This window comes from Astatotilapia calliptera, chromosome 3 (genome assembly GCF_900246225.1).
Source record: "Astatotilapia calliptera chromosome 3, fAstCal1.2, whole genome shotgun sequence".
Classification (NCBI taxonomy): domain Eukaryota; kingdom Metazoa; phylum Chordata; class Actinopteri; order Cichliformes; family Cichlidae; genus Astatotilapia; species Astatotilapia calliptera.
The window spans coordinates 6,230,321-6,255,387 of record NC_039304.1 but is presented as its reverse complement, the minus strand read 5'-3'; the positions used below and the strand labels follow the sequence as shown (position 1 = coordinate 6,255,387).

At 42.8% G+C, this 25,067-nt stretch overlaps 2 protein-coding genes across 10 annotated transcripts in view; one reads left to right on the top strand and one right to left on the bottom strand.

Moving 5' to 3' along the window:
• The window catches only part of peli3 (pellino E3 ubiquitin protein ligase family member 3), a 41,865-nt gene extending 32,614 nt beyond the window's left edge, over nt 1-9,251 (bottom strand). For 4 of the 9 annotated variants that reach the window (XM_026160958.1, XM_026160963.1, XM_026160947.1 and 1 more), the window contains exons 1-2: nt 9,190-9,240; nt 5,788-6,074 (exon numbers count right to left, since the gene is read on the bottom strand). Coding sequence is in view for 4 of the 9 variants with exons in the window: in XM_026160926.1 (XP_026016711.1) it covers nt 5,570-5,574 (5 nt within the window). In the remaining 5 variants the exon portion in view is untranslated. Of the gene's footprint in view, nt 1-2,781; nt 2,789-5,569; nt 6,075-9,189 lie in introns of those variants that run through there. The other 5 variants (XM_026160926.1, XM_026160931.1, XM_026160939.1 and 2 more) reach the window with 5 other exon arrangements.
• A 165-nt stretch (nt 9,252-9,416) lies between these two features.
• rce1a (Ras converting CAAX endopeptidase 1a) lies at nt 9,417-21,027 on the top strand. The gene is made up of 8 exons (XM_026160999.1): nt 9,417-9,646; nt 14,301-14,403; nt 14,504-14,587; nt 15,920-15,998; nt 16,097-16,264; nt 17,673-17,744; nt 17,831-17,893; nt 20,503-21,027. The coding sequence occupies exons 1-8, from the start codon at nt 9,477-9,479 to the stop codon at nt 20,724-20,726; spliced, it is 963 nt and encodes a 320-aa protein (XP_026016784.1). The 5' UTR covers nt 9,417-9,476; the 3' UTR covers nt 20,727-21,027.
• The last annotated feature ends 4,040 nt before the right edge of the window (nt 21,028-25,067 follow it).

Genomic DNA, 25,067 nt, shown 5'->3' with positions numbered 1-25,067 from the left:
TTTCTGCTCGCACTGGGTATTATTATTTATCTTTAAGTTGTTAAACTATTATAAAATGTACTTGTCAAGGTCAGGATGTTATGCTATTACAGGTTTGTCCAAATTCTCCACATCAGACGTGAGTGCTGCTATTATGGGATGATCTCATCTCAGTTTTTTCATTGTAGTCGCTTTAATATTTTCATTTTCTAAAAGCCAGAGTATTCTAAGAGGGTGTTAATATGCAAGTATTACCAAAGAAAAGACATGATCTATCTCTATCTCTTAAAATAATCTTTACCTTTGAAGATGTGTTCTTCAAAGGTAAGGATTGCTCTGTAATGTAATATTCTACGGTCCTTAGTGGACTGGGAGGCAGTCAGAGGTGGAGGACCTGGTGCTCTGATCCCTGGAATGCCGCCTCACTGGTGAGGAAGGAACCTGACCTGGTGCTGGAGGTTGGCAGATACCAACCAGATATAATTGGGCTCATGCCAAGAGGCTCTGGAACCAGTTTCTGGAGAGTGGACTCCACCCTGGAGTTTCCCAATGGGAGGCAGTGGTGCAAATGTATCTCCCTGGCTCGCTGCCTGTGCGTTGGAGTTTTCCTCAGGCCCCAGGTCCTGACTATCGTTTGTACCTAAGTGCCAGAATCCCTGGATGAGGTGCTGGAGAGTGCTCCACACAGAGACTCTATTGGGGACTTCAATGCTCTCACACTGATGTTGTTAAACAACCGCACGCTGGCATGACCCCTGGGGTGGGTGAGATTCCCCCTCAGTTCCTGAAGATTCTGGATGATGTAGGGCTGTCAGGACTGACATGTCTTTGGGTGGGTTTGGGGGTGTGGGTGCCTCTGGATTTGAAAACTAGGTTGTTGACTCCCCTGTTTAAGTAGGTAAATGGTAAATGGCCTGTATTTATATAGCGCTTTACTAGTCCCTAAGGACCCCACAGCGCTTTACACATCCAGTCATCCACCCATTCACACACACATTCACACACTGGTGATGGCAGCTACAATGTAGCCACAGCCACCCTGGGGCGCACTGACAGAGGCGAGGCTGCCAGACACTGGCGCCACCGGGCCCTCTGACCACCACCAGTAGGCAACGGGTGAAGTGTCTTGCCCAAGGACAAGGACACAACGACTGAGACTGTCCAAGCCAGGACTCGAACCGGCAACCTTCCTATTACAAGGCGAACTCCCCCATAAGTAAGGGGACCATAGGGGGTGCTCCAACTACCGGAGGATCATACTCCTCAGCCTCCCAGGGAAAGTCTATCACAGGGTACTCGAGAGAAGAGTCCATCCGTTAGTCAGCCCTTGGATTCAGGAGAAATAAAGCCACTTTTGCCCTGGTCGTGGAACACTAAACCAGCTCTTTATGTTCTTGAAGATATTTAAGGGGTTGTGAGCATTTGGCCAACCAATGTACTAATGTAATTTCGGGAATTGGAGACAACATTCAACCAAGTCCCTCGGGGTATCCTGTGGAGGGAGTTTCAGGAGTTGGGGCTGTTTGGCCAGTTGTTATGGGCCATTCAAGCTCTACAACTGTAGCAAGTAAGTCAAACACCTTTCTGGTGGCTGGCCTTTGCCACAGATTCTCTTCATGGATCGGATATCTAGGGGTAGCCAAGTCGGGGAGGGTCTCCTCTTTGGTGAGGATGTGGTTCTGTTGGCTGTGAAACGTGAGAATGAAAATTAGCACTTTGACCACGGGTGTTGAACTCCAGTCCTTGAGGACTCCTGAAACTTTTAAATGTGTCCCTGCTGCAACACACCTGAATAAAATTAGTAGGTCATTAGTAAGAACTGACTGCATGCTGATGTGTCAACCCCTAACCTCAAGTAAATGTAAATAAATCTAAGTTTGTGAAAAAAATCTAATTCTAAAAGTACTTTTATTGTTGTTCATTCAGTCATGAGCTGCTGTAACATGAATCAAATGGCTGAATTGCCACCTCAGCATGGAGTCAAGTTCTATAGAGTCTTGCTAATGACCTACTAATACAGGTGTGTTACAGCAGGGACACATGGAAAAGTTTAAAGACACCGGCCCTCGAGGACTGGAGTTCGACACCTATGTCCTAGACTGTGGTTCTCAGCTGGAAAAGGGTCGAGTGACGGATACAACCAGCATATGTGAATTTTCTTCAAAGAGTGGCTGGCCTCGCCCGGGTGAGGAGCTCAGTCATTAAAGAGGGAGTCAGAGTAGAGGTACTGCTCCTACTCATCAAAAGGAGCCAGCTGAGGTGGTTCGGGAATCTGACTAAGATGCCTGCTGAAGTATTCCGGGGATCTCGTACTGGTGAGGAGGTTCTAGGACAGGACTTGCTAGAGAGATTACATTTCTTGGTTGGCTTAGGTACATCTCTGTGTCCCCAACAGGTGGCTGGGGTGAGGGAAGCCTGGGCTTCTCTGCTCTGACTGCTGTCCTAACTACCTGAACCTGGATAAGCAGCACAAAATGGATGGCTGACTGGATGGACGGAAATATTCATCCATCCATTCAGTTCTGATTGACTGATTGATTGTTTGTTTTGGGTTTTTTTTTTTCCAAGTCAGGTATTGGATCAATGCATGTATTGCTATTTTGTAAAGCATCTTGCAAAGCAAACTAAAGTATAAAATTTTGGGTAATTTAAAAGTTACATAAAAATACCAAGCAGTTAAATAGAGCTTAATGCAGGCTCAACTGGTTAGTCTGGTGCAGAGCAGACTGATGCTTGTGTCACTGTAAGGTTACATCAAGGATGGCAGACATCAATAAGTTTAAGATGATTAGATTTACTCACTTAATTGCCAGCTCTGTTCTAGGATGCCCTCTGGACCCAGTGGAGGTGGTGAGTGACAGGAGAACGGTGGCTAAGCTGTCATCCCTGATGGACAACATCTCCCACCCCATGCAGCAGACTGTGACAGCACTGAGCAGCTCCTTCAGTGGGAGACTGCGGCACCCACGGTGTGGGACGGAGAGATTTCGCAGGTCTTTCCTCCCCACTGCTGTCAGACTCCACAACAAAGACTTTAACTGAACAAACACACACATCCACACATGTGCAATAACACTAAGTGCAATAATCTTTTCTGGCATCGTTGTATTTTTACTCAGTTGTATATAGCATTCGTATTCTATTTTTATCTTATTGTATATTTTTATTCTATTTTATTCTACTGTATATAGTATATTATTTTATTCTATTCTGTACAGCTGTGTACTGTATTTATTCTTATTGTATTCTAATTTTTGCGTCATAACTTTTGCACTGTCCACTTCCTGCTGTGACAAAACAAATTTCCCACGTGTGGGACTAATAAAGGTTATCTTATCTTATCTTATCTTATCTTTCATGCTGCTTTTATATGACAGCTCATTTTGCATTTACTTATATCTGGTGGAATCAATTTAGATACAAAAATACACAAAGAGCAAAAAATCCCAGAGCAGCAGCAGAAACAAATCAGCTGATCACAGCCTAAACACAAAGAAGACTCAACGGGAACGCACAATACAAATTATTGTGTGACTTATGGAAAGTGACAAAATCCCTTCATACCACTGTATCCATTGCACCGCTTACACATGACCTTAAAGGTCCTCCACATTCCATATCTGTAACCCCTGCCTGTTACCCAGGTAGTAAAGGTAGTAGTTAAAAAAAAGCATACTCAGATAATAATCAATGCTAAAGCGAATATTAAATCACACTTTTTCAAAAAGCAAATATCAGCAGTCTCATAAATGCCTCCTCAAGCCGACACAACTTTAGACACCTCTGCTGCAGGCAGGCAAGCACACAGGTCCTGTCCTCTCACTAACAGCTGAAGTAGTCAACGTAGGTAATACTGAACAACACTTTAGGAGGAATTTTTGAGAGGTCAAGCTCCTGTTTCAACAGTTATAATTTAATCTTGCTGGGACACACAGTAGTGTTTGCCGTTGTGGTCGGGTATGGTTTGTGGCTCACCTGCAGAGGAGGGGTGGAGCAGTGGGATTAGGATTTCGTGTCAGGGAAGGCTGGTGGTCACAGCCGGCAAGCACAACCTAACCATGCCTTCTCTACTCGAGTACTGGGACCTGAAGCAGCTGAAAAGCTGTGCAAGTAGTGGAAAACCTCATGAAGAAACACACTTTTCTTGCAACGACGTGTGCGACTGGTCCTTTATGATTATAGCAGATTAACTATTAGTAATTTTCAACAGTCACGTTAGCTGTTTTTAATCATTAACATAGAAACTAGCAGGCAGTCGTTAGATTAAAAACCCCGAAAAGCAATAATTGCTGTTGGGCTGAATGGGTCACCGATGGGATATGGAGCTGTGGCTGACTGGATTACAGACGCCTGGAGAACCAGGTGGGTTGCTGGCTGTGCAGAGCAGCAGGAAAACTGTAGCTGAACTGAGATTATTTTTTGTAGCACGCTGTGAGGTCAGTTTTAAAATGCAGGCCGTCGCTGGATCAAAGAAAGCTCTGTTTTTGATGCCTTCATTTTAGCATAGCTGAAATCACACTGATCCAAAGTTAATTTTTAACATTTCCATATTTCTCTTCCTATACAATAATTTAATTATTTAAACGTGTTAGGTAGTGTACTGTTGTACCCTTCATTAGTTGGTTCTGAAATATATTGTCTTCAGCATACGAAAAGAGCTAAATCATCTGCAAAGCGAATACAACCTCTAAACTTAAATACTTTGTTAAATCTACCTTATGGTTAACAAAACTGGTTGATAATTATCGTTTACATTTTCATAGAATTGCTTCTTCTCGTTCAGAGTTGTTGCAGAATGGGGTCCAAAATTTCATGTGATATTGAAAAATGGTTTTGAGTATTTTATCCTAGGACAACTGTAAAGGTGAGACTATTGTTTTGTGTTATTTTTAGCACTACAGCACAGAACTGCATATGTTCATTAGTGATGTTGGTGACAGTAATATGCTTTGGAATAGTTTGGCTTCGCGTCTGTAGCCACTAGCAGCCGAATCACAGCACAAAGCCTCAGCAGCACTGAGAATACACAGACGTGTGTTTTGTGTACGGTCACATCCCATCAAGTTACAAATGACTAATTATTGTTGCATCGTGAATATCGTCGAAGGACTGTTACTTTTAACGCTCTGAGCCTTTTTGAAGGACCATCCCACCAAATCCTCCTCCGCCTCATTCACTCTGGAAACGTCTAGAAGCTGGAAGTGTCACATGGAAGTGTTAATGCACCACAAAGGCTTGATTTGTGATACAAGATGATTCAAATATGGCTTCTTTCTCCTCTTCTTATTCCTTATGTGTGCGCGGATTGCAGCCAATTGCGTTTTTTCCGGGCCATGTTTGTGTGTGCACGGAGGACGTGTAGTAATCTGAGCAGATGTGATCACACAAACAGGCTACACAGAGAAAAATAAGACATTTACGTAGGTGACTCCCCCGCACGAACAACATAAGCTACATACTGCGAGCACACACCCTCCATGCAGAAGCACGTATATCTGTGTACGACATGTACACAGTAGCCGATATAACAACCAAACGAAACCCGTTCTTCATCACTCACATTAGTCTGACATCACATAAATCTCTTTACCTCATAAAGACTCACGTCAGCCTTGAATAGGCGATAAAGTCAACAATCCACGAATTAAAAGGCGACTTGGATTCCCATCACCTCTCCAGAGGAGGAATAAAGCACAAGACAGGCCGGCTGGCGTCTCCTGACATTTGATGTTTTGTAGAGGAAGCTGCTGTAAGAGGAAAGCTGTAAGAAAGACAGGTGATGGAAAATGGGGATAAACAGGCCCGTACCCGCGGATGTTTGCCAGCAGAGGTCCAGGACGGCTCGGATCTGTGTGGAATTCCTCCTGTTGAAGGGAATATTTGCGGGGGCTTCAGTCGCCGCACGGCCTGGGAAGCGTAAAGAGGAGTGATGGAGAAGAACAGGAAGCGCAGAGCATCACAAGCAATATCATCTCTCTTCTGTTCATCTTACGCCAGAATCGATTCTCCCACAAATAACAGCAGACAGTGCGATGTCACCTCTGTCTCCCCCTCTCTCTCCTCAGCTCAGTTCAAAAGTGCCATACGGCCAGTTTCTTAAAACAACAACACATACATCATAATAGAATAAAATAATAAAAGACAAGTAATTTAAAAAATACAATAAAATAACACAAAGATTAATACACAGTTCAATTTATTATATGCTTCAATAGTCATTTCAGATCATTCACTGTGTCTCCTGGGAGTATTTTCCGTTTTGCAATGTCACTGAAATGTAGATTTACAGGACAAAAATGGTAACAGCAGCTGTTCTTTACTGAATGATTTCCATTTTAGGAGGCCAATAAAGTATGAAATGTATTTAGATGTTCACTGCTGATTGTTTGTCAAGGAAATCTAGTATTGTTTTGCTTTATTTGCATGATTTATTCAATAAAAAAACCTTTCAAGCCAATTTGAAACAAAAGGTTGTGTTACAGAATTCTACAATAAGGTATGTGTGGCAAAATATGATGCGTTAAATAAATGTATCAGGAAAACCATGAGCTGTTAAAAATTGAGACAAAGCGATGCAACCATTTATGACCATGCAACCATGTAAAACAACAGAAAAGCAAAGAGGCTTTGCAATGTTATACTTTATTCATCTGCATATAGTCAAGTTGTGGGGGAAAAAAAGGTTTCATATTCAAAAATGAATGAATTATTTATATTGTGTCTCTGACCTAAAGTCAGAGAAATTGGACTAAAACCTGCACTGAAAGGTTGGATGGACTTAAACCAAGTTCTGAAACATAGAAAACAAAGAACAGGCACAATAATCCTCGTCCCAAACAGGGTAAAGACACAAGGGTACTGGGGAAACTAAGATCAATTACATTACTAAAGATTATAGACCGATTACAAACTCAGGCTGTATCACAACAAGACAAAAAAAGAAGCTTGTGTTAAATGCTGGGTGCAAAAAAATCCATGGTTTTAAGAAGAAGAGTGCCCTTTATTTGCCATGAGGGGATGATGCTGGTCTGTGCACTGGTATCCAGCTTGAATATTGTCTTTACATTTTCGCATCCAAGTTCTCTGTCTGCATGTGCGCCAGCCTCATCTTCAGTTACAGTAACAGTAACCACAAACAGTTTGATGGAGCGCACTTCTCTACGACCTGATTCATGTGAAACTTCGTTCTATAGGCTTTTGCAAACTAATATTTTTTGTATTTCAGACACTGTCAAGCATTCTGCTTGTGTACTGTGGTGTCTCACGTGCCTTAACTGGTGCTTCTAACCTTTCTCGTAACCCATCAGCGTGCCCTACTGTGCCCTTTCTTCCATGTTTATGTTGTATTGAGTGGACCTCGTGGCTGTTGCTAGCCATAGCCTTTAGCTGCATCTGAGCTCACTCATGGGAGGGGCCTATGTCTGTTTAGGTCTGCTCCTTAGCTGGGCAGCTTTTCCCTTACTATTGATGAGCAAGTTCCAAATACAATACAGTCCCTGACCATTTGGTCATTATTTCTATAGTTACAGTCTTTCACCTGTAGCTTCAGCGCTGTAACAAAGTGCTGAATTGACTCATTGGGGAATTACAAAGTTACCAGTTACCAGTTTTCAGTACCACTGAAAAGAAGAGTTCCTTTATTTTATTCCAATATTCTAAATGGCACCATATTGTATAAGTTGCTGCTGCAGTGACACTTGAATTCATCACTTTTTGTTGGCTAATTTTGTAATAGAGGCTGACAGAGGTGCAGGAGCAAATCAGCCTGGCCTGCACTGAACACCCGCCTTGGACGGGTGCAGAAGCTAATTCAAGAGGTGGATACACATTGAAACATTGCACATACCAAATGCTCCAATGTGTTTATGACCTCGGATAACCTGTAGGAGCACCTTTGGCAGGCCTACACACTGACATTAGCCCACTCTCATCAGAACAGTGTGAAATTATTGCACATGTCTAAAAGCGCTGCCCATCTAATGATGCTGGAGGATGAAGAAAAGGGAATTATCCTAATTCCAGAGACCACAGCAATGGCTGAAAGTCTGAAGAGATGTCCTGCAGGGAGGACGTGAAATGTCACTGTGGATAGTGGAGGTCCAAATGTACCCGAGTGAACCAAACACTGGAAAACTGGAGAATCCCCAAGAGTGTTGGGGTGATTGTGAAGACTAGCCTATCCATTCACTTAAACACTGGAACCCAAAGCAAAATCAAATATACATTATATAGATATAAAAACAACTGGGCTGTAAAATCCTTAAAATATCTTAATAAAAACCACGTCTGCTTTCAAGGAGAAAATAAAACAGGCAGGTCAGCTCTGACTCCGTCTGTGCTCTCAATTTTTCCTGCTTTCAACAGAAGATGTTATTTGTAGCATTGAGTGACATCATCCTCACTATGATCTGTTACTCACACACTGCGCCGCCATAAAAAGTATATTTATATTTATATAGAAACAAAAGCTAGAAAAACTATTTCCTGACAGATGTGTTTTTTCCTATCCCCCCTTTTCTTCCCAGTTATGCAGGTACACTATGACCAAAAGTCCAGACTCCCAGTGATAAAGTTCAGGAACGTTTCTGTGTATTACAGCAAACACAGCAGTCTTTTCTCTGTATGTTTGACTTTATAAATTGATTTATTATGAGCAACGCAAATGTTAACAAATGGAGACACTAATTGTTACAGTCACAGCCTGCTGTCTTTAACAGGCTCAATATGTTTCTTGCCTTGATTGTGTGAGGATTTCTCCAAAATCCTCAGTGTTGATCACCGTTATTGACAGTCTGGTGTAATAAGTAGCTTTGTTTGGAATTGCTTCACAGGAAAGCATTATGAAGATGTAGTCATAGCCAAATTGGGCCAGCAGATGTCACTGTGGAGGAACTAAGAGGAGAACAGTGTGGCACATGCGCAAATGATCCAAAGTATTTATTAATCAAATCCCCCCCCCCCAAAAAAATGGGCCCGATATCACAGAACTGTTACATGATATTAAACCGAAACTGTCAATTCACCTCTGTAGAGTGGGCAGTCAGAATGAAGCTCAATGAAGTTAATATCAAGTTGTAGATTGAAGCTGCTCTTCATATTTCTGGCCAGCAGATGTCACCACAGAGAGCAGTGTTGAAAAGCTTCGAGTAACCTGTTTCGATACAAGCTTCAGAAAGCTTCATTTGGTCATCGCGAACTTTTGGAACTCACCTGCATCGTAGATTAATCGCATCGTAGATCCCACACGGCCACGGCCCAGAAGAAGACGAAGAGGACGCTAACGGTAGCACCAGCAAATATCGGAAAGGAGATACGATGACGTAATCAGAAAGCGCCGTAGACGTTAGCAAACCAGTTAGCTCCGTTAGCCCGCAATTTGAAAGGAGCTTACTGACAGCTTCGTAGGTCGTGTGGGCCAATGTTTTATCTTGGTAAATGACCCAGCAGCACCTCTGGTTCCTAGCAGCTGTTTGGTTTAGTCCTGGCTCGCCTTCATTATGACAGAGGAAGATGATTTACCAGCCAACTTTTTGACAGAGAAGATGCAGCACAGCAGTGGAGAGCTGGTCCCTCCCGACGGCCTGTGTTGGTTGTCAGTGCTGTTCTGTCTGATGCTGGCTTGTTTTTATGTTGGCAGCTTATATGTGTGGAGGAGTCACCTGCCGAGGTGAGCTACATACGCTTTATAGTGGGGCTTATTTGAAAGGAGAGTCAGTGAACTGCTTTCATTCCTGTATTATTTACCCATACTCAAGTTTGCATCAAGTTTGAATTAATATTTAATTAGAAATAATTGATCAGTCTGCATGTTTGTGGAGCATGTTAAAGAGTCACTGAAGAAAGGCTGGTGGCATCTGCAAGTGAGCTTTTTCACGCGGTTCCGTTCGTTTTATTGAGGAAATGTATCTTCTATGATAATCTTCAGTACTCATGTCACAGTGTGGCTACCAGTGCAGTAATGAAGCAATGACAGCTTCCTTGTTTCTGACTGGATTAACCTGTGAGGAGCTTCCAGGGCTGTTGCTACTTCACCTCCACCTGGGCACACTGCAGACCAGGTTTTACATGTGTCCTTGAACACAGCTGATTTAAGTGGCTAAACGACTCTTCAACCTCTCTTGAAGTTCTCCAGGCCTGGTAATGAATGAATCATTTGATTCAGGTGTGTTGACCCAGGGTGAGACCTAAAACCTGCAGGAGATGGGCCCTAGAGGCCTGGAGTTCTCCACCCCCGCTGTAGACTAGGACAGCTTTTTTTCTCAGGGTGTTTTTTAAACTTGAAGTAAAACTTGGTTCAGTTTTTCACTCACAGACGCACAAAGAATTTCCTGTCATCTGACAAGGGCATATATGGATGCAACAGTTGTCAGATTCTGGGCCAGAGCAAGTATTTAATAACAAAGTGGCCAATTGCAAAAGCAATATTTTCTTTGTTTTGCTTGACTCTGATTGTTTTTCTTTCGTTCCTGTGCTTGTATCAGGGGATCTTGAAATTTGAATGGCTACAAAATAGGGCTGCTAAATTTATGGAATCCTGTTTGGCAACGACTTGATGGCAGTCGAGGCAAAAATCTAACAATGCAGAAGTTTGCACAAAAAATAATGGATTCCTTTCTGTGAGGAAAAATGAGTCCTTGGTTCATTCTGCAGCTAAGTGATACTTGTACTACAAAATGTTCATGCTCCACTATATCACAAGCGCCTGGCTCAGGCTTTACTTTGAAGTTGTGTTGAATTATGTTGCCACTCAAAATGGACCAGGGCAGAGACTAGATGGTCTCTTAAGTGTCACTGTGTGTAAAGATGCATGTATCCTGTCACCTATCATTGTGAATAGCAAACGCCACAGGACTATACTGCGATGTTCATAACCGGGCTTTCTTGGTATTAGCTGGCCCCAGTCATATAGGGAAAGAAAATGCAGATTCTCTAACCACTTGTGAGTGGTTTCTGGTAGTAGTTGTGAAGCTGATTACTAAAGCGCCAGTCAAATGGGCCTAAGACCCGTCAGTGACTCTCTGCTTGTTCCTAGGGAAAAGTGTTTATTCCAGGACTGAATGGTGAGTGGTTCATAGCAGTCGTGAGAATGTACAAAGATAGATGAGCTGTATAGTGCTACGCCATAAGTCTCCTTGCTACTAGAGCAGGGCGGCATGGCCAAAAATATATATCACAATATATATTTGAAAATTTGCGATAACCTTATAACTGACGATATAATTTCTGCGAGACAAAGTAAAACTCCACAACTTTACTCGCGCAAAAACCCCCATCATCCATTTATTTTCACTTAAACAAGCAGCTGTTTTTTATGTGCATTAAAGCTGTATAAACATTTAACAGTGCAAATGCAAATTCCTTGCTGACAGTTTAACCAAAAGGCATTTCCAGTAGAAATGTGCTGACATATCCTGAGCATAACCATGTATAATATCCACTGAAGTTAAAAAGAGCTGCTTTGCAACATTAAACTGCAGTGTGCCAAATAAAAAAATCAAATATGTATTTTTCGGACCATAAGATGCACGGGATTAAAGAAGTCCAGACGCCTTTGTTTCCCAGCTCCTTAGACAATAGAAACTCTCCTGTTTCTTCCCCTCTTATCTACTGTGTTTGCACAGGTGTAGAGAGCAGCTGCTTACACCTGCCCACAGAGTCATAACAAGTGGATGGCACAAAGCTAATGCACCAAAACGCTGGCCTCCACCCTCCTGTTTGGTTTAACAACTGTTCTGGGAGGAAAATGTTGCACTGACAGTAACGTCAGACATTTAGCACTGCTGTCTTTGATGGTACTAATGTAGCAGAGACTGCGGCAGCTCATCGTCATCACCACTCCATTCATAGTGATGGGAACTGATAAGTGTTTAGTGATTCACAGATATCACTTATTGATTGTGTTAATGATTCTCACTGGTTCCCTCGAGACATTTACAGGCGTTAGTCTGCACGCTGTGGTCAGAGGTTTGTGCATGCTGGAGGTATTTCCCCTCTTTGTTGTGTTTGGGTCATTACTCAAAATAGCGATCTATCACACAGAACACTGCTCTTAGAGATAATGCAGTACATTACTTAAGTACTCCAGGTAATAGTAACTTTTACACTCTTTGCTGTGTTACTTTCTCTGTAAAATGATCTGAAATGAATTGTCTGATAATTACCACTTAACTGTAAACTGACCCAGGCACCACCACAAATCTCTATTAGAGAAAGATCATGTGTGTGTCCTCCTTTAGAATGCAAGTATGACCAGAAAGCAAAGATGAAAACCATCAACCAAAAAAGGAGACTTTAAAGCACGAGTGGGGAACTCCAGGCCTCGAGGGCCGGTGTCCTGCAGGTTTTAGACGTGTCCTTGATCCTTGAAGTTCTGCAGAGGCCTGGTAATGAACAAATCCTCTGATTCAGGTGTGTTGACCCAGGGTGAGACCTAAAACCTGCAGGACAGCGGCCCTCGAGGCCTGGAGTTCCCCACTGCTGCTTTAAAACGATCACCACAGTGATTTACAAACATGAGCCCGACTGCTCATCACTGCTTTTGCTACCAGTTGAAGGTCAACGTCTGGCTGCTGGGCTCGGATCAGCATTCACTCAGCTTTTTAACTCCTCTGTCTTCTTGGATAGCTTAGGCGCAGCGAGCCGTCTGTGAAGATGCCAACGCTGTGTTAGCAGCATAACGAGGTGCTTCTGTCCCACACATCGTGCTCTTGTCTTTTTGTGCCATAAAAATATGTAGACTGTACCACTAATCAACTGAAATCAGCTGATTGTAGTGTAAGTGCCAGTGGAACCGATGAGCTGAACTGACAAGAAGACTAACAAAGACCTGAACTACTAGGGACCGCTTCTCAATTTCCATCCCTGCTCAGACTAGAACAGCACACCTGCCCCCACAGACTGAAGGAACATCTGTACTGCAGATGTTAAGAGATCTTAGTTTCCTTAGCAACAAGCGACAACTCTGCCCTTTTTTGTATATTTTTTTCTGTATTTAGGGAGTAGTGTGGTTTGTTACCTATGTGTAACCCTAGATATTTCTATGTCCAGCCCAAAGACTTTCACAGGCTGGAGAGGAGGCCTGAATCTTTGAAATTCTACTATCATTTCCTTCATCTTACAGGTGTTCAACAGGAGGTCGTTTTTGTGACTTTTACAGGATCCTTATATTCAGAATTCTGTCCATTGTTAAAACCACAATGGCAGTATCATCTGAGTGTTTCTGGATGTGGCAGGACTCCGAATGGTATTTGAAGTCTGCTGTACGCGATGTGAAAGGGGACAAAGCCAGGACAGTCCCCTGTGTTGCCCCCGTGCTGCTCATTAATGTTCCAGAAACACAGTTTTCCAACCTGACTGTGGTCTTTCTGTCAGGTAGTCTGTAATCTCTGTGAGCTTGTCAAAGATCACATGAGTGCCAGATTTCTCCAGATGAGCTCGGGCACGGTGAAGCATGTAGAGGACGGGGGTCTCGTATGTTGTTGACCTGAAGTCACAGTCGGTGTAGAATCAGCTGTTCCAAGGTTTTCATGATGTGCGATGTGCGGGCCACTGCTCTGTAGGCGTTCAGTTCAGCTGGACACTTCATTTTTGGTACAGGATGTTTTCCACAATGTCAACACCTGCTTCATTTGTACTCAGATTAATGACACAGGTGTGAGAGGGGAAGGGGAAGGAGGGAGGGGGGGCTGTGGTGGAGAAACCTGAAATCTGATTAGGACCAAATATTTAAAACATTCTTGCACCAACTGAATGGATGTAAATTGCAGTGACCGTGTGATGCATGCTTCCACAGCTCACATCACCTCCCAGATCACAAACGACCACTAAATTAGCCACTGAAAACTGTGGCGCTTGCAGACGGTCTTTTGAGTGCTCAGAGGAGAAAACGCTGTATAAGAACCAGTCCACTTACCAGTTACCATTTAAATGGGCAACTTTAAAGCATGAAAAAACTGTTTCACAGCCCGCTGTTTAAATAGTTTTATTACAATATAAATCCTGCCAGGCAACTGCTGTGGTGAGTTATAGATGTATCAGTAAGACTGAATGGGGCTGAAATGAACCTGAAAACTTTTGGGTTGTTTCTGTCTTCAGCACGACTCCATGCAGCGCGGCTTTTATCATTCACATTGATACCAGAGTGTGTCTGCGACGCATCACTTTACATTTGCAGATTTGTTATTGGTTGGAGGATTTTAATGTGCTTCTCTATGTGTGCATTATTAAACCAAAGCTCCTCCATCTTATCAGCACACAGAAGCTGTTCGTATCTCCTGCTTGTGTGCTTGGGATAACGTTCTGTGCGTGTCCCCTGTCCTCAGGGACCATCCTGCTGTCATAAAGAGACGCTTCACCAGCGTCCTGATTGTGTCAGGGCTGTCGCCCCTGTTTGTGTGGGCATGGAGAGAATCTGCAGGCGTCGTGGTGAGTTGAGATCTTGGATAACTGTGCTGTGTTCCAGTACCTCAGGATGGACATTTTGTGCTGCGTTGTATCACAGTTTCTGTTTTCATTTGTGTGTCAGAATGGCCCGTCTTTGCTGGTTCTCATGGGAATCCGGTTTGAAGGCCTCATTCCTGCCATTATACTTCCTCTGCTCCTCACCATGGTAAGAAACAGCCAGTGTGCTTACCTAACATTACTACTGGGTTAGTACATGTTCATCGTTAAACTGCTTGATTGGAATAGTTTGGGAAAGAAAACATTTATTTTTCTTTAGTTTGAATGATGAAAACATCAGTTGTGGGAAACATGCACGCTTTTGTGTCCTTGTAATGTCACTCAGAATAAAATATGAGAATGTATAGAAACAATTTCAAATAATAATTTAAATTGTTACTTTATTAATGTTCACACACTTATTTTCAACCTAAAAATATTCACAAATGTGATATTTATACAAATATACTGAGAACTGTGAATCTGTAGTTAAATATTTTAGTGTTGCTTTCATTCGTACTTACATTCACCTACAACCACAACAGAAAAGTAGCCAGGGAGATGAAGAAAGGAGGCGGAAATACCCAGAGTCTATGAGTTCAACAAACAGGCTGGTGGCAAAAACAAAAAGGCTTATAGTGACTCATATGTGAGGCTTGACACTGAGGAAGGAGAAAAGGACTTCTACCATGTGGCTAGACAGAGTCATAGAGAGTCTTGAACGAATGTACTGAAGAGGTGGAACCTCTTGAGGAGCTGGAGGAAAGAAAAAGGAGAGTGAAGAGGATGGATGGAGGACAGCGAGGGCAACGCTGGCAGCTGGTCTAGATGACATGTCTGTGGGGGTGTGTGGATGTTTAGAAGAGATTTCAGTGAACCTTTTAACACAAGTATTTAGTCTTGGAAAGTGGGAGGATACCTAGAGATAGAGAAGTGGTGGTTTTCAAGAACAAGGGCGATGTGCAGAGCTGTTGTAACTATGGAGGGATAAAGTTGATGAACCATATCATGAAGCTATGGGAAAAAATATTGATGTTCGGTTATGAAGAGAGGTGATGATCAATGATCAGGGCGAGGGCTTCGTGTTGAGAGATAACACGACAGATGTTTGTTTTCAGAGTGTTGTTGAAGTATAAAGAAGGTCAGGAGTCGTACTGTCTTTGTGGATGTATAGAAAGCTTATGATGAGAAGGAACTGTGGCCCCACATGAGGAAATCACGAGTTCCAGTGAAGTATGAGGACAGCGAGACAGTGGTGACGTGTGCAGTAGGAATGCTAAAACAATGGTTTGAGTCAGGTGAGAAACTCGAGATGCAAGAAAGACACAGATGCTCGGATTTGTTTGACTTTCAGATTCAGCTTCCTTTACTGTCATTCAGTCAGTGCTCACAATTACACTGCTGAATGACATTATGTGGACAGAGGAGAAAACATACATTTTATATGCAGCTCTGGTAATGGCAGCAACATCTCAAATATTTGTCTGGCCATGTGCTGCAGGTCCTGTTTCTGGGCCCACTCATGCAGTTGGCCATGGATTGTCCGTGGAGCTTCACCGATGGGATCCGGGTGGCCTTTGGTGAGCCAACAAGCTGTGCTGTGTTTTATTCTTGATTCATGATTTTAGATCTGTTTCTAAATTTGGTTTACACCTGTTGCTCTCGCTTCTTCCTCTAGACCCGTGGTTCTGGATGTTGTGTGCCAACGATATGCGGTGGCTGAGGAATCAAGTGGTGGCGCCGCTAACTGAGGAGCTGGTGTTCAGAGCATGCATGTTGCCCATGTTGGTGCCCTGTGCTGGTCCTTCTACCGCTATCATAACCTGCCCCCTCTTTTTCGGAGTGGGTGAGTGCAAGTTTTTTCCAGCTTAGCCACAAGTTGTTTATTTATTTTTCTGTTTTTATTCAGCCGTTTTAAAAACTTCACAATGTGCTGAAATAAATACTCAAAAGTCCCATCGAGAGGGCCGATGTGCGTTTATCATCTTCCATATTGAGTTGACTGGTTCAGCTGCCCGTCACTACCAGATCAACTGCCGCCTGCATGTTCGAAGGTAACTGCTTGGACAAACTGCCCGAAATGTGTTTACAGAAACATTTCAGGGATTTTGAGTCATTCTGCACTCCAGATGCGTTAATTGTATTAAATTGTTTTTTTACTGGTTTTACTGTAATTATGAATTACAATAAAACCAGCTAAGAAGAAATAAATACACGAGCTTCTAATTTACAAAATATTGCACCAATGGAAGAAAGCAGTTCTGCATATTTGTTTAATATTGAAAGATGTGTCCTTCTCAAAAATGACTCCAGGATTCCTCGCTGTTACTGCAGGCCGAGTCAGTGCCACCCAGAGTGTTTAGCTCTTAGCTGGAGGAGCAGCAGCTCTGAACGGGCTCAGGAGACGCTAACGAGGGAAGCGAAACAAAGTGTCCGTAAACTCGGCGGGGATGCACGCTTCGATTCACCTGGCAAATATACTGCCAACAACACGGATGAACTGCAGCTACTCAAAGGCTTAAAATCAACTTTTCCAGATTTGCAACTTTGTGCTTCTCTAAAAGCTAGATAGGTGACTACATCCCCGGCTGCTTGTGGATCGTTATACGGAGCTTTCTGAAAGAGGAGGCGAAATCTGTTTGTATATAAACAAAGGTTGGTGTTTAGATGGCGCAGTGTTGGGAAAGAAACATGCAGTCCCTCACCTAGAGACCATTATCACTGAGTTTAAATCATTTCATACTCCACAGGAGTTCACCTTGTTAGGCCTGTGTTAGCAAAGCATCATATACCGAACACTGAGGACAACACCTGGACTCCCTGCTCGTTGTTCTTCAGACATGAGAATTCAGCCAGCACATGAACTGTCCACCAGGGACAAAAGCACCTCTGTCCCCCATCTGCTGTAGTCTGATCACTGCCTGGTTCATCCTCTCCAGACTTACAGGCAAAATCTGAGCTCTGTCGCTACCCTGTTTACAGGACACTAGCCTTTATACCCACCATTACAGCGCAGGAAGCCCTGCAGTTTTCTTCTGAACGATGGTGTCGCCACTCAGACAATATCGCTGCAAAAGAGCACAAGTCAAACAAAGAAGCCACGACTTTGAGTGCTTTTTGGAAAGTTTTTTCCCCCTAACTTTTGTGTTGATTGGAAGTAGCAGTGTGTATAATAAGTAATACAGAGTGTGTTCCAATAATGTCTGTGTTGAAGTTGCAGCATGTCTGAGTGCCTGCTCTGTCCTCTCTTCCAGCTCACTTCCACCATGTGATTGAGTTGCTGAGGTTCAGACAGGGCACTCTGTTGGGTATTTTCGTCTCTGCAGGTGAGAACATCTTTTTCACTGCGTTTATTGTGACTTCATCACAGGATAGCAGGAAGATGCACTTTTGTTCTTCTGTTTTGCACCAGTGTTTCAGTTTTCCTACACGGCAGTGTTTGGAGCCTACACAGCCTTCATCTTCATCAGAACAGGTAAGAGGCTTTCCTTCACTATTCTTGTTCTTGGAGCGTCCCGTCGGCCCGGCGCTGGGTGGTATGATTAAGTTTGGGTTTTCTGAGCCGGGCTGTCCAAGCCTGGGCTTAAGAGCGTTTACAGAAATGTTGTCTGTCATCAGTCCTGAAGCAGCAATTAACCTGAGATAAACTAAATGAAAGAAACTTACCAGTACGTCATTTTAAAATAAAATGCACAGATCAGCCATCGTATGAGCCAACAGATGTGCATTACTGGGAAAAATATATCTGCTGTATGTGAAAGAGGATTTAAGATCATTTGTGCATAGCTTTCAACGTTGAAGTGCACTGAATGTTTTTTACAGTTACAAAATAATTGAAGGTTTACTGAATATGGACAAGTTTGATTTGCCATATATGGTGACATGCAAAAGTTTGGGCACCCTTTTCCTTCATAAATGATTGGTTGTTTGGATCAGCAGTTTCATTTAAATATATCATATAGCAGACGAACACAGTGATATTTGAGAAGTGAGACGAAGTTTCTAGGATTTACAGGAAGTGTGCAATAGTTACTTAAACTAAATCAGGCAGGTGCATAAATCTGGGCACCCCAACAGAAAAAATACATCAATATTTAGGAGATCCACCTTTGCAGAAATACCGCCTCCACTTCTTATAGCTTCCAATGAGAGCCTGGATTCTGGTTGAAGGTATTTTGGACCTTTCGTCTTTACAAAACGTCTCCAGCTCAGTCAGGTTTGATGGTTTCCGAGCACGGACAGCTCTCTTTAACTCACACCACAGATTTTCAATAACATTCAGGTCTGGGCTGAGATGGCCGTTCCAGAGCGTCGGACTTGTTCCTCTGCATGAACGCCTTAGTGGGTTCTGAGCAGTGTTTCGGGTCGTTGTCTTGTTGAAAGATCCAGCACCGGTGCAACTTCAACTTTGTCACTGATTCTTGAACATTGTTCTGAAGAATCTGCTGATACTGAGTGGAATCCATGCGACCCTCAACTTTAACAAGATTCCCAGTCCCTGCACTGGGCACAGCCCCACAGCATGATGGAAGCACCATCACAGTTTACTGTGGGCAGCAGGTGTTTCTCTTTAAATGCTGTGTACTGTTTCTGCCATGCTTTGTTATGCCCAGATAACTCAATTTTAGTCTCATCAGTCCACAGCACTTTATTCCAAAATGAAGCTGGCTTGTCCAAATGTGCTTTAGCAAACCTCAAACCTCTGTTTGTGGAGTGTGTGCAGAAAAGGCTTCTTCTGCTTTACTCTCCCATACAGCATCTCCTGTGCAAAGTGCGCTGAATAGTTGAACGATGCACAGTGACTCCATTTGGTGTGTGGGTTGACTCTGACTGTTCTCACCATCTATCGCCTGCTTATCTAAGGTTTTCCTTGACCTGTCACTTCCGGCCTTAACTAGAACTGTGCCTGTGGTCTTCCATTTCCTCACTATGTTCCTCCCAGGGGAGGTGATAGCTTTTTGTATCCTTCCCCTAAACCATGATGTTGAACATGGTTTGTTTTCAGGTCATTTGAGAGCTGAGGCTCCCATGTTGCTGCTCTCGAGAGAAGATGCAAAGAGGAGAAAAACTTGCAACTGGCCACCCTAAATACGCTTCCTCATGGCTGGATTCATCTGTGTATGTAGGTCAAGGGTCAATGAGCTTACCAAACAAATTTTATGTTTCAATAATTAGTGCTGAAGGCATCCAAACCAATAAAACAACGCGGGTGCCCACATTTATGCACCTGCCTAACTTAGTTGAAGTAACTATTGCAAACTTTCTGTAAATCCTGTAAACTTCATTTCACTTCTCAAATATTGTGTTTAAATGAAACTGCTGATCCAAACAACCAGCGATTTATGAAGGAGAAACATGAAAATTATTAACTTATTAACTTATAATTAACTTTTGCGTACCACTGTAATTGAGTAAAACCTAAAAATAAAATGTTTTCCATATTAAACAGTCGTATATAAAGGCCTATGGTATATGTAGTTAACTGTTCGGGACACTGCAGCCTGCAGCTTGTTCCACAAGCCTACGTCATAGTTTATCCTTGTCTCCAGCAATGTTATATGTGCGGGATTTAGAGACATTAAGTTAATAAGTGTGATGAAGTAATTTAATTTGCTGTAGCAGTTATGCGCTGGACGTTGGTGTCATTGGCCTTGGATGAGTGTTTAAAGTGTCACACAGTGCACAGGGTGGCCAGTGTGGCCTTGCAGTGTAGAGCAACTGCTCCGTCTACCAGTAGCTCATGTATTGAGTGTGCCTGTTCATCGTACTGTGGTACTGAGGTAGGTTACAGGCCGGCAGTTGGATGAGAGCGCTCTCTTCTGTATATAAACTATACTCTTCATCACTCAGCAGTTTGGTGTCCAAGCTGCACGCTAGCTGATTATCTAAAATTCTTTCCTCTTGTCCAAATGTTCTCTTCTGTCTTTAAAACACAGTTTTAATATTTTCAGTTACAGGATTTAAAGGATTATTTTTAAATCAAAGCATTTGTTTTTCGCCTGTCACAGCTGAATGGGAAGCTGACGGAAGCTGTAACGCTGTCAACCAGTGGGAGTAAATGGCTGTTTTTTCTGTCTGTTACAGGCCACCTGATTGGTCCGGTACTTTGCCACTCCTTCTGTAACTACATGGGTTTCCCTGCCATCAGCACAGCTCTGGAGCACCCTTACCGACTCACTGTCCTCTCCTCCTATTTGCTGGGGGTCCTCCTCTTCTTTCTCCTTCTGTTCCCCTTCACCGACCCCTCCTATTACAGCCTCCCAGTCTGCACCCTCACCTCCTTTCCCAGTTCCTCCTGCCTCTCCTGATCCTTGTCCCACCCTCACATTTCTACTGTTGTCAAGAAGTAATTGAGGGTGTTTTTGCTTTTTTGACTTGTTTTTTTTTTCCTCATTAGCGTTAAGAGTTAAGGTCTGTTGGGCCAACAGTGACGACTCTGTTGCCACAGAGAGGGGAGGAACTCTGTAGACCTGTTCCTCGGTCTGTAGACACTTTGTTTGTCTGTATTTATGTGGCACCAGTCCTGTAACTGGTTCTCATGGTGTGCAGAAGTTAGAGTCGCGTTGCTGAGACTAAGCTGAGAATAAACTGGGACAGTCGATTTCCAAAGACAGCTCATGTGTCCTACACTGCCACACAGATACAGGATAGTGCAGCAGAACTGACATAACACAGATGAGCAAGTTGTCCTTAGAATGCTGGTACATCTCTGTGATAAGGTACCACAGTATACTCTGTGATGGACTCCATTCGGTCTGACTCGTTTCCTGTGAGTCTGCTTTGCTGCACCTCATGTTTTCATTATTACGATGGCTGCAATCACCTCACTGACATCACAGGACAGGTTGGAAACAAACGTACTTCCTGCTCCTTTCACCTGGCTCGTTGTTTGTGAGAAACATGACTAATTTATATTTTCAACAAATAGTCCGTTGTATATTGTGTATGTGCAGAGCGATTGCTAAGTTGCTCACGTCAGTTGCTAATTATTTTCACTTTTGTGCCAGTTTTCCACGGCAGGTTCCAGTTTGTAATCTAGTCTCTGTTTAAAATGAGATTTCTTAGACTTTCCTACATCGTATGTGTGCAGACTGAGTAGGACTCATTTAATTTAGCTTCAACTAAATAAAACCCCAACACGTTGGGCATAATTTAAGAGAGAAGCAAGCAACGTGAACACGCTTTACTACAAACAAGAGCTAGTCAGTGTTGCTGAAATTAGTCACCAGTACATGCCCAAAGGACAAAAGGTTTGTCGCTGTTTTAACCATCGTTCGCCATCAGCAGGCAGAAATACAAGCACTCAGGATTGTCGCTGTTGATGGCGCCCTCTTAAATAAACCAGATTATGTAAACCACTTATTTTTACATCATATTGAAGCCAAACAAATACATTTAGCAAAAACTGAATAAAACCCAAGTAAACAGGAAGCTTTGAGTAAATCTCAGTGACCTCAAGGTCCGAGGTCAGGTTCTCTAACACTCTTGTGAACACAAAAACTATATCATAACTAAGTCGTCTAGGATTTTCAAATTGATGCAGTTGGTGCGTCTACTAAAAATCCTGAAAGAGTTTGATTCTCAGTGACCTTGACCTCAGGGTCGGAGGTTTGATAGCAAATGTGCATCTATAAGTAGCTCTGGCAGCAGCTGGTATTTTTAAAGAGGGTAGCATCTGTGACCAGTCAGTGACTAATAAGATGATAAGCCCCAACTGGGAAACTCCTGAATTGAACCCTGAACGGCACAATGTGCAATGTACAGAGGTACATTTCATTAAAGTGCAAAGTGGTTTAGATACTATGGTTTAACTATTACCTGATCTGTGCATGATTAAGAATAATCATGAGAGAATAGTTACAACAATCAAACTCAAGCTTTAGCTGTTTGCACCAGACTTCTGTGACACAACAGTGTGCCCTGACCCTTCTTCTTAGTGACAGACTGGTACAGTCGCCCAGTGTCTCTGCTTGCTTCATGTCCACTAGTAAGCCAGTCACAGGTTAAAGCTAATGTGAGACTGGAGAAAACAAACAACTAAACAAAAAACCCAGAAAACTTGAAGACACAAAGCTGCACTCTTACTGTGAAGACAAAGTAGATTGCTCTGACCTTCAGCAATAAGTCCTACGTATGGAAAAGCTTGTAGATTGATCTTCAGTCAGTGAAATATGTCATTTTTGTTCGTATCTAATTCCAAACATTTTTCATGTGGCGTGTCTTGTCTCGGCCTTACCTCCCTGAAGCTGTCAGTCGAGGGCAGCGAAGCACTTTGGGAAATGCAGAATGAACTGATTGTAAGGAACAAAGGACCTTTCAGTTCTGTTTATCATCCCGATGGCATCAGTCATCTGGTACTGAAAAATCATTTCCCTCGAACTTATCTCCTTGTCTGCTTCCTACTTTGACTCATAAGTGCTTGATTGCTCTGTTCAGTCCAGGCAGGTAAAAAGCGACGTGCACACCTGATATTCACTATTATAGCAGAAACTTGGAGCAGTGGTGAACCTTCCCAGAGTGGCCAGCCTACTAATATTAGACCAAGAGTGCATCAATGACTCACCCGGGAGGAAACAAAAGAACCCAGAACAACATCTAAAGAATTGCAGGCCTGACTTTCCTCAGTTAAGGTCAGTGTTTGTCATTGAAGAATACAAAAAGAGGAAAAAATGGCCTCTGTGGGAAAGTTCAGAGGTGGAAACGAGGGCTGACCTAAACAACCACAAATACTTCTGGGAAAATAGTTTGTGCACCTGTGAGACAAAAAGTCAAGCCTTTTGGAAGACTACCCTCTCAGTATATCAGGTGTAAAACTAACACTTAATTTCCTACAAATAACATCATGCCAACAGTCAAACATGGGTGGTGGTGGTGGTGTAACTGTCAGGGCTGCTTTGTTGCTTCAGAGTGAGCAACATGACCTGTAACGACGCTGTTGGTGGTCGAAAACCTTTCATTGTGTCTGAATTAAAACAATTTTGCAGAGAAGAATGGGCTGAAATTCCTCCACAACAATGTGAACAACTCTGGTTGTGTAGTTATTGCTCCCAGTACTACACAACCAGTTACAATATTTAGGAGGCACCACTAGACACACCGTCTGCCAGTTTCCATATGGCTGTGTGGTGAAATATTTGACTACTTACCCCAGTTTATTTGTATAACTGCTGAATAGAAACAGTGCTGGCCTGGGCGTCAGTTTCACATTGATGTTACGATCCACCCTGTTCCAAAACACAGCGCCTGAACTTTTTATTAATGGGGTTTTTCTTACATTTTACTGAAAGGTCTAGAAGATTATATTATTATTTTATTTTCCAGTAATACAAAATAGTGTGCAGAGTCCAGTAGCCTCGTGAAGGAAGACTTAATTCAAATTAGATCCAGTCTGGTAATCAAGTCACACACTGTGCTGGGTGATTTACTCACGATTCTTTTAGTAATATCAATTTACAAGAGTCAATCCACAAACAATGCATGCCAGTCAATTCAGTTGCATTTACAGATAAGGGCAGGAACGATTGTCCCCAGCTTGTTAGTATTTGTTTTGGTCTTCACAACGAGCACTGTATGGTTTGGGCTGTCGTGTTGGAAGACGAAACGATGACCCAGGTCCAGTTTTGCTGCTGACTGCTTGAGTTGTGCTTTATCATCTTCACATATCCTTCTTCATGATTCCTTCCTTGACAAGATTCCCAGTTCCAGACACACTGAAGCAGCCCCGCAGCATGATGTTTGACTGCAGGGATGGTGTCCCTTGGGGTGTGTGGTCTTTGTGACCAGAGCGCTCCAATTTCATCTAATCTGGTCAAAGAGCATATTTGCAGCATGCACCATTTTTCTCAGGGTTCTCCTTCGATTACTTCAGTCTGGCTTTTTCTTGGTCTGCAGTCCTTTACTGATTCCAAGCTTGGCTAAGTCTAGAGTCTTGGCAGTTGTTCCGCGGTCTTGAGAACATCTTTTACTAGTTTCCTTTCCAGAGTCTTTGAAATGGTTCACCTCCTCGTCTACCGTGTTTTATTTGTGCGCTGTGTGGTTCTCCTTGAGTTTCTCGATCATACTTCTTATGCCAGTTTTGAAACCCAGTGATAACTTTGTATAGCCATCTCCTGCTTTGTGAGCATCAACCATTCTTCTCCTCAAGTCTTTCTTTTCATTTTGGTGTGATGTTTGACGACTTGAGCCCTCGCTAAAGTCTGTGTATAAGTCAGAAGATGACTCTCAGTTTTATAAGAAGTTAAAGCACATCTTTGCAGAGCGGGGCTTTGTGCAGGGGCCCAATAAAGTCAGTTTGTCAGGGGGATAACTACATTGAACTTTGATTCTGCTTTTATGTGCAAATAGAAGTAATATGTGCTTTCTAAAGAATTTAAAAATGCTATTTTGAAAATCCAATGCTCTGTCAAAAAAGACAAACTGAAAATATTTTTGTCCTCATCTGTGTGTCTCTATAAAATGACATTCTTTATGTAAATGTGTTGCCAACAACAGTCACAGACAGATATCTGAACAGTTAAAGCTGCACTCCACACCTCTGCAGAGTGAACATTAAGGCTAACAAGCCAGATGTTGAGTATTGAAAGGAAGGGTGTCAATGCAGAACATCCCATCCTGTGTTTAATATATTTCTAAAAGTAGATTCAATTCAG